Source organism: Phyllopteryx taeniolatus, chromosome 19 (assembly GCF_024500385.1).
Source record: "Phyllopteryx taeniolatus isolate TA_2022b chromosome 19, UOR_Ptae_1.2, whole genome shotgun sequence".
Lineage (NCBI taxonomy): Eukaryota > Metazoa > Chordata > Actinopteri > Syngnathiformes > Syngnathidae > Phyllopteryx > Phyllopteryx taeniolatus.
In genome coordinates this window covers 8,600,929-8,614,387 of record NC_084520.1, presented here as the reverse complement: position 1 = coordinate 8,614,387, position 13,459 = coordinate 8,600,929, and the positions used below count along the sequence as shown (strand labels likewise).

The window sequence follows — 13,459 nt, the reverse complement described above, 5'->3', positions numbered from 1 at the left end:
TAAACGATTACCCAAACCTTAACCCCACACCTAATTCTAATTTAACCCTAAACCCACACATAATCCTAACCTAACCCTAATCCCTAAAAATCTGTCAATTTTGGGGTAACACACAAAACCTTGATTTTTGTTTTTTTTTGTTTTTTTAAACCTAAACCTGAGACGAAACCCAATGTATAAATAACCCCTAGCTCTTGATTTAATCCTAACCCCTACTCCTACCCTACCCCTAGCCACACAGCCCCCGCTGAGGATTTGTCTATGATTTGGCCATTTTGGATTGTGTCCCGTTTCTGTGTTTTGACCACTGACGCGGTCATACATCCCTTACTATTAGTGTTTCTGATTCGTATTTACTGTAAAGCTCTTTGAGTATCCTATATTAATTTATTATTATTACGATCCCTAATTTTATCCCCTAACCCTGAACCCAAAATCCTAACCCTTAACCTCTATTCCCTTATATTAACATTTACATATTATCTCTAATCTCTAACCCTATCCCCGATTCTCACCTTTTACCACGACTCTCACCCTAACCCCTTATCTCTACCACTAACCGTTTACCTAACACCTAACCCCAAATTTATTTGTGCAAATAATTGTCAGTCTACTTTCATCTTCTTCGACAAACGAGGTTTCCAGACACCTTTGAAGGGATTTCCATTCAAATTTCTCCCTCTTTTCTTCAGAATTCTCTCATTAACACCCCTCGTCTCACAACCACAGAAATAGATCTCCCGCTCACTTCCCCACCTGTTCTCATATATATCTCACCCCCCTCACGTCGCCCCTTTCGCCGCCCTATCACTTCATGCCTCCCCGTTCTTATCTCCCCCCCTCAAAGTCACCTCAGCGTCTCCCACTCTCTTGTGCTCTTGATCTATCGGCAGTCTTTGCCCAAACCTCCTCAGTTGCCATCGCCCCAAATATTTCCACCTCGTGTCATCCCACATTGCTATCTACTCCCCTCCTGCGCTTTTCACTGCACTCCCGCCCCACCACATTCTAGTCTGTGAGTCTTTTGTCTCAAGGTGACTCAGAGCAGCTGTTGAACTGGACGTGAAAAGTAATTTATTCGCAGTCCGGAGGTTCGAGGAGAGCGGCCCTCCAGCCCCTTCAGATTGACACTTTGTGTATATACAAACAACATCTGCATACTTGGGAGTCCATGGGGCCACCACATTAACATCTAAAGGTTACATTTTTTGGTTGTGTCTGATTTCTCATCACAGTTCTGTACCATTTCCAAAGACCTTTGTCAAGAGTTGGAATGTTTTTTTAATTGAAAACTAGAATGCTTGTAGCGTCTTCACTCCCAGATTAGTGTAACTAACAGAACGATTAGGAAACATGCAGATGTAACTTTAACATCTAAACCTAACCCTTTTCCAAAACTCTAATCCTAATGCGAAACCTAACCTCTAACCCTCCCCCCAACACTAAACCTTTACGTAAATCCTATGACGATGATGATGCATAACCCTAATTGCTAACAGTTTACTTAAACCCTAACCTGTTAACGCTGACTTTCAACCTCCAAACCCTAGCCCTAACACCTCTTAGCATGACCCCTAATTACAACCTTAACCACTGACCTAGACCTAACCTCTTACCATACTTCCAACTCTAACCCTAACCAAACACCTACCTCTAACCCTCCCCTGAAACCTAATGCCTAACGCTAATGCTAATCTAAACCCCAAAACGCCTTAAATCTATTCATAACCCCTAACTCACTTCCCTTAAGGTAAAAAATCTCACCAATGGCTTGGCCATGTGTATCAAGATGTAAGGGACTCTACAAAAATAGACACGCATTTGTAGTCATCCAAAAAGGTTCTTTAATTGGTCTAAGTGATAAATTACAGGGTGAGGGCGCTGGGTAATATAGTTGTATAATAGCTTTCAATCACCTCATTTAAAATTGATCAAAAAGCAATTAGAAGTGACGGGAGAAAGCAGGGACACCGAGAGAATACAAAAGAGTTTAAGAGAGCGATGAAAATCCTAATAGGGAAATTGAGCGCATTAGTACAACAGTAACAAATAACTTTACACAATGTGCCAGAAACATGATTAGAAAATTTGTGAGTGACTATAAATTCCTATCCTAAGTAGATTACATGAATGACACTCAAATAATACATTTTCTTCATACTAATATAACATTTTTGAATAAATATTTTAAGTATCGTGAGGCCCTTGTGTGTTCTCTGTGCTGTATTGTAGCTCTATGAGGAGACCTAGTGAAGAGCCCATGGTTGAATGAATAAGACACCTTGTGCTGGTCAGTGCTGTCCAGATACCTTCCTTGCAGATTGTGTTCATGTGGACTGCATTCACAAACCATCTTCTTGGATTTGCGCTCAAAACCTTTTTTTTGTGGCGGCAGTAAAGCTACATCATGTTATCTTTAGTCAGCAAAATGTTGTTGCTTTATTTAGTTAGTTTGTGTCCAACCCTCTTCGGCTTAGTTTTTTATTTTTGTTTGTTTGTTTTTTTGGTCGCTGTCAACCCCTGAGGGAAATACAGGGCCCTTTAGCTGCTACATGTCGTAATGTAGCTGCTATTTGTCGTAATGTCATTTGCTAGCGGCTGACTGGCAACAAATTTGCATGGCGACCTGCAACACGCAAAAACTAGGCTGTGCTACAACGGATCAGAAAAGATCAAACCATGACTGACTGAGCTGCACTATGTTTGCTTGTTAGCAGGTTACTTCCTGGTTGACCGAGGATGATGTAATGATGTACAGTGGACCCCCGCATATTCGTGGTTCGGCATTCACAGATTCACCAATTGGCGTATTTTGTGGGTAAATCTATCCCTGTTAGTCGCGGAGATCTCTGTTAATTCGCGGTATTTTTTTTGCTGATCCCCCACTTATTTACGGTTTTTGGACTAGATCTGCAACTGATTTAAAAAAATTTTCAAGGAAAAACAATAAAATAAAAATGTGGGCTATTATAATGAGCGTCAATTATATATAGATTTTCCCTTTTCATGGTTGGGCCTGGTTCCCTATCCCCGCAAATAGCGGGGGTCCACTGTACTATTATATTTAGTTTAATTTGGACAAATACCTTTTTAGACTGATTGGAGAATTAAAAGTTTTAGGGTTTAGTTTGGGGCTGAGATGGAGGAAGGGTAGGGTTAGAGGTGAATGTTAATATAGCAATTACAGTTAGGTGTTAACCATTTTGGATCGGAGAATGAAATAGGAAAATTAATTCACCAAATGTTTAACAATGTCCTCTGTGGCCCGTTCGCCACCCCTCTGCAAAGTTTAGTGGATATCTGACAAGCTGTTTTTGCGTAATCCTGCTAACGAACAAGCTAGCGTACCAACAAACACTATCAAAACGTCTAACAATAGTCTTAAACAAAGCCTACAGACCAGTGCGATTCTTCTTCTTTGACAATAATAATCTACAGTAATACATTGTTATAAAAATAGCCGCTTTAAAAGTTACCTGATGTCTGTTTGCAGATGTCTCAAACTGATTATGTCATCTTCGCAAAGCGCTGCCGTGTCAAAACTTTCTTAACTCTTCACGTGTGCATTCTTTCATGATGCGTTGCTACAGTGGCTGCTTTGTGTTTCGTTTTGTTTTTGGTGACAGTTTGGAAAGATTTGATCCTTTAATCCCCACCGCTATCGCCTCACAGCTAGTGACACAACACCAGAGTCTGAATCTCATCCACAGTAAACTATGTACACCACGAACATCACAGCATGACAACTCTGATTAAACTTTGACCACGTGGCGACACCACAGACAATTCGGTGCTCACAAAATACACAAGCAAGAAGATCCGACTTGCTCACTTTCAACGGTGTTCTTGAGGGTAAAGAGTGCACATTTTCACATCCATTTTGACACAAGATCTCCCCAAAAAGCAGACGAGCCAACCTTCTCCACAGTGGTCATTTGTAAATTCTCCTTAGTGGTCTCTATGGGTCACACCTCCGACTCCAAACTGGACACCCGTTTCCAGGGCCGGAGCACGCAGGGGCTCCCCGCTGCCTGGCTGACTCCTCCCTGACTTCCTTGAGTCTCCGATTCAGTGTGGGAGCTCTGATAGATCCCATAAGCTCCGTACACGCTGTCCTGGTACAGCAAGCCCCGCTGACCCCTGCATCGTCCCCCACCACAGGCCAGGAGCTGGCACACGGGGCTGGCTGCTGGGTGACTGCCTGGGGCTTGGTTGTGGTTTTTCAGGTCGAGGGGTGAGTGGTAGAGTGGTAGCCCAGGATAGGAGTTCAAGTAGTGGGCGTATTGTCTGCTGAGCAGGCTGGTGGCTCTCCGTACCATTCCTGGCCCTAACCCAGCACCGTACCGCACAGCCTCGCCATATGTCGGGAGATGGGTGGACTGAGAATACCTCAGCCGTTGACCTTTACGCCCAGCATGTCTCCTGTGATCCTCCCTTATGTGGAGGTAGGCCTGGTTTCGCGGGAGGCACAGGTTGTTCCGGAGGTGGGCCGGGTTGTGGGACTTTACAGCTGTGGTCGGCGTGAGGATGCATGGGAACAGGTCAGGAAGTGTGGATGGCGACTGACTGGAAAGAGATGATTGGGACTCGTCGAGCTGGTGGATCTGCTCGCTGCCCCATGTGGCTTTCAGGAATGAGGGGCGACGGCCCCTGCGTCTTCCCCTCAGCATGATGTCCTCCGGGGGCCAGGATCTGTAGTTCTCCACCGGAGGACACGTCCCCTCCACCGAGTAGATGCTCTCCATGCTGGGGGCAGAGATGTGGTTGCCCTGGAGGTGGTTGGCTTTGAGCTCGCTGAGGCAGATTTTGTTCCTCTCGTGATCCTTGTGCTTCCTCCATTCGGCGTCGCCATCCCCACACTGGAAGCTCTTGGACCTCCGTTTCCTCTGGTGAATGCCTGTCTCTGTGTTCTGGTTTTGGGGCAGGGGCATGGGATGGGAGGTGTAGATGTCAGGCAGCTGCAGGTCGGTGCACGAGATGAACCTCGAGTGTGGGTGGGCATCCACATACAGTCTTCCAGTGGTCTGGTAGTGGCGGGGATGCTGAAGGGCGAGCGTCTCGCTGACCGCCAGGTGTGGGCTGCTGAGGCTGGAGACAGGAAGCGGGCGCTCATACAGACAGGAAGTAGAGTGAGTTGGGAGTGTGTAGCGCAGCGGCGTGGGCCTGCTCACGCATCTCTGCGGGGAGAGGGATTGCTGCGGGTAGGATGCATGGTTCTCCATGACATACGCAAAACCTCTCGGTACTGTCTCGGCGGAAACGTGTGGGACGCGGACTGGCAAGCCGCCGCCGTGCCGGCTGAAGTGCTCGATCGTCTTGGTGGCGTTGTCGAGGGAACTCTCCACATCGGCGGTGGAGACCAGGTCCTTGGCGGTACGCAACATCTTTAGCATGTTGGCTTGGGCGTAGTTGGATGTCAGGTCGGGTTTGGCCAGACCGGAGGAACGGCCATGATCCTCCACTCCCTTGAAGCAACTGTAGATACCCTGGAAGAGAAAGACACAGTTATAAAGAATCCCCTTGATTTTTAACCACATCCCACTCAAACAATAGCTGAAGTGATTATTTTCTCTGCTCTACCAGTCACCACTTACATAAAATCTGATTCAATACTATTCTATTCTAATACTATTGATTTCATTTGAATAATTGTTGAAATTAAAAGTGTCTTCTAGCTCATTGCGAGTCACCGTTTATGCAACACAAAGAACCTTGTTGAGTTTTAACACAATCCCATCTATCCATTCATTATCTTTATCGCTTGTCTTCATTAGAATCACATGTGTCCTGGAACCTATCCTAGTTGATTTAGGACTAGAGGTGGGGTACACCATGGACTGGTCGCCAGCCAATCGCATGCCGCATATAGACAACTACTGACACGCACATTCACAATTTTGAGTCTTAAAGAATCTAACCTAAAGTGTGTGTTTTTAAAATGTCAGAAGCAGAGTATCTGGAGAAAAATAACGCAAGCATGGGGAGAAGATGCAAACTCCACACAGGTTGGAACCTCGAACCCCAGAACTGTGAGGTCGATGTGCCTACCACTAGGGCAACATGCTGCCGGAGCACAATTACATTTAAGTTAAAGTTGTTGTCAAAGATAAAAACAGACAATTTACATTCCTGTAAATGTTTTACAAAATACTATATATGGATGGTCATGATTTTGAAGGATTTCCTCAAAGGTCAAATTTGTCAATGTCGATGCCAAACCAGGACCAAGAAACCAGTTGATTTTTAATGTAATCGCATTCAAGTTAAAATTAATTTCAAAGATCAAAACTAGTTTCTGTTTATTGTTTTCCTCTTTGAGCACTCAATCAGTCCTACGTTGCCAAATGAACGGGAGATCATCATGACTACAGCAAGTTTACTTTTCAAAGGGAAAATCAGTCTTTTTAAAACTCCAGAAGTTAATATTTTCCACCAACTCGCAGTGATAATTTGGCAATGTCAGTGCAAGATTGCTGTTGGTTTTGAATGACTTAAATAAATCAGTGATTCTGACAGTTTTCCTTTATCAACTAAGTGTTCAAACAGTTTGCGTATTAGCGAGCAACAGGTGGCCACATAGCCAAACAGCAAGGGACGATTTAGCTTTCAATTCATTATGCATCCTCCCAGGACTCAAAGAAAAAGTGTTTAGGCCGAGAGGAAGAAGAGGAACGGCCCAGTAAACTCACTAGTCAAACAACGCCTGTGGAACAAACTGCGACGGTGACACTCAGAGACTCTCGACAGAAAGAAAGAATCTAAATATAATTTGGCCCTCGGGGGACGGATTAACGATCTGATAGTCATTTATTTGTTAATCTGATAAAAAGAACCCTGATCTCGGCTCAATGGTGTAATTACAAAGCGGAGTGGCTGGAGTCCATTGACGTCTCAATGTTCGCATTCCGCAAAACACCGCCACCGACTAAGTGGCGGGTGATTTACGTTAATTGCGACTCAGCCTTTAAAGTTAAAAGCTGAGCAAACACCCGAATTTGTGTTTGATTTAGCTTCTATCTCCTCCCTACTCTACAGTAAATGTTTTTAATTACACCTCGCAAAACATCAATTTAAGCTGATGTAGCGCGCCGTCAATGGCACTTTTTGTAAAACATTTCCTACGGAGCCAGTTCGATCGTTTCTTGGAGGTGATTCAATTACAACAGCCCAATCAGTCAGTCAACAGTGCCAACAGTCAAGCCTCTAAGAAAAATGAACAAGTACTGAGGATTCAATTCAGAACGCTTGTCCAAATTTTATTTAAAAAAATACAAAATACAATTATTTATTCATGGGTTAATCTGCAGAACCTTGAAAAATCTATTTGTGTTTACAATATTAAGGCTTCGTTAATAATTTGACTTCAAAGTTTTAATTGAAAAAAAAAAAGGTACAAGGTGTCCACTCAGCATTAAAAAGTTTTACATTTGATTTTCCAAAATAGAATTTTTATATTTGAATTAAAAACAAATGATTCATTCAAATTAATATTATTTATTCCAAGGTGTACTCAGATCTTTAAAAAGTTAAATGTTGCCTTGAATTTAATAAATGTATTTATTCGATCCAAAATGAATGCCTTACTTTTGATATCATTTCAAATTGTAACCATCTGCTGTATATAATACTGATTCCAGTGTATCTACAGATGCTTAAAAAGTCTTTAATTTGACTTTCAGAAATTAAGGCCTTAATTTTAAATTTAGAAGAAAAAAAAAGGTTTCAGCGGGGCCTTAAAAAGTCTTACATTTGATTTTCCAAAATGAAGTCCATCCATCCCATCCATTTTCTGAGCCGCTTCTCCTCACAATGGTCGCGGGCGTGCTGGAGCCTATCCCAGCTGTCATCGGGCAGGAGGCAGGGTACACCCTGAACTGGTTGCCAGCCAATGGCAGGGCACATACAAACAAACAACCATCCGCACTCACATTTACACCTACAGGCAATTTTAGAGTCTCCAATTAATGCATGTATTTGGGATGTGGGAGGAAACCGGGAGTGCCCGGAGAAAACCCACGCAGGCACGGGGAGAACATGCAAACTCCACACAGGCGGGGCCGCGGATTGAACCCCGCTCCTCAGAACTGTGAGGCTGACGCTCTAACCAGTCGGTCACCCTGCCGCCCCAAAATGAAGTCCTTAGTTTTAATTATATTCTTAAACTTTAATGGAAATGTAAATAATTATAATAAAATGATATATTCCAGGGTGTCATTGGACCCTTACAAAGTTAAAATTGTCTTCAATTTTGATTTAAATAAAAATAATACAAATAATAATAATAGTTAATGTGAAGTCTTAAACTCCATGAAAAAAGTGACATATAGCTTATCACATTCGGCAGTCAGTTTTTGTTTTGTTTTGAAATCGCATCCTTGCCAACTTGATTCCCACTTGCCCTAGTGGTTCCCGAAACCAACACGATTTCGCCCGGGGCGGGCCTCACCCGGCTGATGGCCAACAGGAAGTCGAGGTTGTGCGACTTGTGCAGCGAGTGGCGTAGCTTCCAGTAGAGCAGGTGCTCCCAGGCGAACACCAGCATGCTGAGGCCCATGGCCACCAGCAGCATGTAGAAGACGCCAGCCATGTTGTCGATATCCAGCTTGCTGCTCATCACCTCGTTCTTCTCGTTCTGGCAGATCCCGGAGAGCCACACCGTCTCCAGGCGTTGCGTGTCACCTGGAATTGGGAGAGGCCCAGGTACAATATCTTCAAAAACATTGCAGCTGGATAGCCCATTTTGTCACTCACTTGTCAGTAAGCATTATTAAAGCGTCATGGAAAGCAAAAAAAGAATATGTTTATGGATATGTGTTGTGACTTAAAGCTCTCCGTGGAGCTAGGATATTAACTCCATACCAGCACCCTTCACGGTTTGTTTGTGTTGGATGTATATAGCCTGTGTGTATGTGTGTGTGTTTGTATAATGTAGATAATCATAGACTCCCACCATTCCTATGGATTTCATTTTTCACAGAAAGCCTCCTTGCTGCAAAACAAACTGCTGCATATAAATAGGGGTACTTTAAGCACCCATATCTGTTCTTTTCTGTGGTTAGGAGCGGAATGTGAGGAAAAAAAGATCTACAGTACATCAATGCATTCTCATATATTTTGAGATCACAATGCGTTGCTTTAAGCGTCATTGCAACCGCTACATTTCTGGCCAGAGATTTGTGTTAAGAAACTTTCATTTTTTCATATTCTCATACTCCACTGTGGCGGATGTAGAGCTACAGATTCTGAGGAACTGCACTATTGCTCAAGAAAAAAGGCAGTGTAATCACAGTTATTTATATCATGCTTAGATTCAAATTGTGTTGTATCATTTTGTAACTGTAATGAATATTATCACAATTGGAGTAAATTGTATTTTATCGTATGAGTGAATCATATTGTAACTGGAACGATTTGTATCGTATTGCATCGCAATTGGTGTGAATCATATTGTATGGATTGTAATTGGGTGAATTGAAGGGTATCTTATCATAATTGTAATGATACTAAGCAGATATAATTATTGAAGTTAAACATAATTTATCACAATTGAAAAGAATTTTATCTTTTGGTAATTGGAGTGAATTGTAACAGATCACAACTGGGAAACAATCGTCTAAAACCGCATCATAATTACAGTGAAATGAAGCGTATCGTAATTGGAGTGAACTGAAGCGTATCATATATCGCAATTAGACTAAATCATATCATAACGTAATTGGAGTGAATTGTATTGTTATCATAATTGGTGTGAATTGAAACATCTCATATTATAAATGGAGTGAATTAAAGCGTATTGTATTGTAACTGGAGTGAATCGTATCAGGCTCCTGTACCTTTTGGGTCTGAATTAGAGTGACTTGAAGCATATTGTATTGTAATCGTTTCGTATCATCATAATTGGAATTAATTGTCACGTAATTGGAGTAATTTGTATTAGATCATATTGTAATTGGAAATAATCGTATAGTAGCTTCAGCATGAATGTAGGGTATCGCCGGCAGTATGTCATACAGTATCATGTCTGCCTCAGTGGAGATGAAACTTGCTTGTTCCCAAGCTGTACAAGTGTCCTTTGAGGGAACAAACCCACTGACAAGACTTTGACATTTGCCTCTAGAGCACAAACAAAGCAAGGCAGGAGTCCACTTCTCCCCTACACACTTGACACAAAGGCGTTATGTAAGCTCGCCCACCGTCGCCGAGGAACTGCAGCAGCGCCAGGTCGATGAGCCTCTTCCAGCGCGAGTCCTTCTGCAGGGCAATGCCGTAGCCGGTGGTGGCGAACACTTTGCCGCTCCCGATGGTCACCAGCTTGCAGCCTTCGTCCTTGCCCGCCATGTAGTTGAGCACGGCCGCGTCGTAGATGAACGCGTCCAGCTTTCTGCAAGTACAACAAACCTTGTTTGCCTTCTTTGCTTGTTCAAAGAGTTGTTTCTGGGCAAAACAGTCTTTGTCTGAAAAGTAGTTGGAATATATACACATGCTTTCATAACAGTTGAAGGATTTAATAAATTTAATAATGGGTTGTAACCTGAAATGCTTTGAAATCATGTGACAATATTAATTAAGGAATAATCAAACTAGCAAATGAACTAACGAATCACCCAACTGTGTAACCAACCAACCAACTAAATAAAAAATGACAAATTAATTGGCAAACTAACTAACTAACTGAAACTATTGTACCCCAAAATGCTTTGAAATAATGAAAAAACACATTTTTTTAATTAATCTGCCATTTTTTTGTATGCAGTGATAAATCCACACTGCAAGACTTTTTTGTACTATCTCCCACAAAATTTTCTTGAGAACATTGACCGTGACATCAATCTGTCTTTTTACTCTGTCAAATATAGGTCATTGGCCCTCACTCTCCTCCACCCAAAAAACATAAACAGCACTTTGAAATACAAATGAAGGATGAGAAGTGATTTTCTTAATCTAAAAATACATCCACCGCATTCCCGAAATATGCAATTCTAAAAAAAAAAGTGTCATCAAATGTTCAGTTGTGAAGTGGCAAGAGGGCGAGTTAAAAATAAGTCTTTTGTGTGATACAGGACAAAAAAAAACACAAAGACCGTACCCGGTTTTTAGGCTGGTGAGCGCCTCTTCCACCCCCTTTTGGTTGTACTTCATCATGTGTGTGTGCATGTCGGGATAGTTGCTGCGGATGTTCCGCTCCGTGCTGCCGTTCGGGACCGTCCCGAAGCGGAAGGGGGGGTAATGCTCGTGAGGCTTCTGGAACTGCAGGGAGACCAAAGAGACGTGATGACGGGATGAGAGGAAGAAAAAGGAGGAGAGGAGACGAGAGGGACTGAAAGGAGGGAGAGGAGGAAAAAGAATAAGGAATGCTTGAGTAGTAAAAAGACATGTAAATGAGGAAGGGGTGAAGTGAGGACTCTGAGGAAGAATGGAGGTGAAGAGGAGGGGAGGAGGAGGCACTTCTCACTTAAATCCAATTTTAGAGGCATATTTTCTTCACCATCGAATCAGCCACAAGATTCCACAACCGCCAAAACGTGTCGCTTTGTTGCTTAGGCCTCACGGGACTGCATGGCCACAAAAGGTTGTACAGAGCGCAGATAATCCCTAAACAATCCTATCTTGCTGGGAGAACAAAACTACAAACTCACAAATATACCAATCAACGCACATACAAATGAACTACAAAAAAAAAAAAAAAAAAAACATACGAGCAAACAAACAAACAAATGATAGCATTTAAAAACTAACTGAACTAACAAACAAACCAAATAATGTATGAGGGAACAAACAGCTACTTGACACAATAACTGGCTAACTCCTGCGCGAAATAAACAAATGAGTAAATGAAAAATGCGAACAAATAAACCAATGATCATATGTTTTAACAGTGTTGGGAAGATGACTTGTTACTCAGATAAACTAATCGATTGCACCAAAAGGTGGCGCGTCAAGGTTCATATTTGGAAAAATAAATCATGTTTGAGACTACAGCAGAATAGCACATGACCAAAGACATTCAATCACCAGTGTCAGCTCTAGAAGGAAGAAGCGATATGGAAATAAATAAATAAATAAATAAATAAATAAAGCCATGCTTTTGGGGCTGTTTTTCAAATATATCTAAAATTGTAATCATGGAAATTTCTAAAAGCAACTGGTATTTAATTACCGTATTTTCCCGACCATAAGGCGGACTTAAAACTCTTACATTTTCTCCAAAATGGCCGGGGCGCCTTATAATGCGGCGCATCTGTAAATGTTGTTGTGTGACTTTGATGAGCGCTGCACTTGACTGACTGGGAGCATTTCCTGCCGACACGCTGCTTATATAGAGGAATGCGGACGTGACTGAGTACAGCATGTGCACGTAAAGAGGGAAGGGTGCGCGTGAAACAGGACGCTAAAGGCACGCACCCAGTAGGTATATAGTGCCGGGTTGTGCATTGTGCAAAACAACATCGGTTTTGCTAAGGACCCCCGAAAATGTCACCTACGAAGAGACACGCTTACGAAGCACAGTTTAAACTGCAAGCTATCAGTTTCGCGGAGGAACATGGGAATCGAGCAGACGCGAGAGAATTCAAGATCAACGAATCCATGGTTCGCAAGTGGAGGAAGTAGGAAAACGCCGGCATCAATGCTGAACAGCCCCCCGGCAACGAGACTGACTCAGACAAACTTAATAATGGACGAACAACTAACCAACTCAGACTGATTGACGGATAGACAAACAAGGTAATGAGCAAAGAAGCTAAAAAAATCTAATCAACTAACTAAATAAACTAACTAAAAAAGTAACAAAACAACTCGCTAAATAATAAACGAACTAACAAACAAACTAACTAACTAACCAGCAAAGAAACCAACTTAATAATTAATTTGATTAATTGGGGGGAAAAAAAAAAGCTAACTGACAAAATAAGTAATTGACCTTGTGACGTAAGCGGCTAGCACAGTGGTGGTAATCAAAACCGTGCTTATGAGAAACAAAGGTGTTTCCTTATTGACCACTTGTGACATTTAGCAATGTTTGTGTTTTTCATGAAGCAAGATGAGGAATATGAGCACACAGGGCTGGAATATTGATGGACAAACACTGCTCACAAAAGTCCACACTTTGATCAAAGTCAAACATTGATTCGCACCAGGAAGCCGTCGGGCTCCCCGCTGATGCCCGGACGTCTTAAAGGCCTCCGAGAAGCGCTCACCTTCTTGTCGGAGAGTCCCGACACGGTGTCGATATACTGCTCCTGGATCATGAAAGCGGCCAGGTTGGCGGTGTACGAGGCCAGGAAAATGACAGCGAAGAAGGCCCAGATCAGCACCATGATCTTGCTGGTGGTGCCCTTGGGGTTTTCGATGGGCACTGAGTTGTTGAACACGATGCCCCATAGGAGCCACACTGATTTGCCGATGGTGAAGGTCGGGCCGCCCGGAGCTGCACACCACGATGGAAGAAATGCAGGGTGAC

At 42.7% G+C, this 13,459-nt stretch overlaps 1 protein-coding gene across 1 annotated transcript in view; it reads right to left on the bottom strand.

Annotated features, from left to right (window-relative positions):
• Positions 1-1,826: 1,826 nt before the first annotated feature.
• The window catches only part of LOC133469423 (glutamate receptor ionotropic, NMDA 2C-like), a 54,826-nt gene continuing 43,193 nt past the window's right edge, over positions 1,827-13,459 (bottom strand). The window contains exons 13-17 of the mRNA XM_061756459.1: positions 13,197-13,426; positions 11,087-11,247; positions 10,194-10,381; positions 8,447-8,679; positions 1,827-5,486 (exon numbers count right to left, since the gene is read on the bottom strand). Of these exons, the coding sequence (XP_061612443.1) occupies positions 3,966-5,486; positions 8,447-8,679; positions 10,194-10,381; positions 11,087-11,247; positions 13,197-13,426 (2,333 nt within the window). The 3' untranslated portion in view covers positions 1,827-3,965. The remainder of the gene's footprint in view (positions 5,487-8,446; positions 8,680-10,193; positions 10,382-11,086; positions 11,248-13,196; positions 13,427-13,459) is intronic.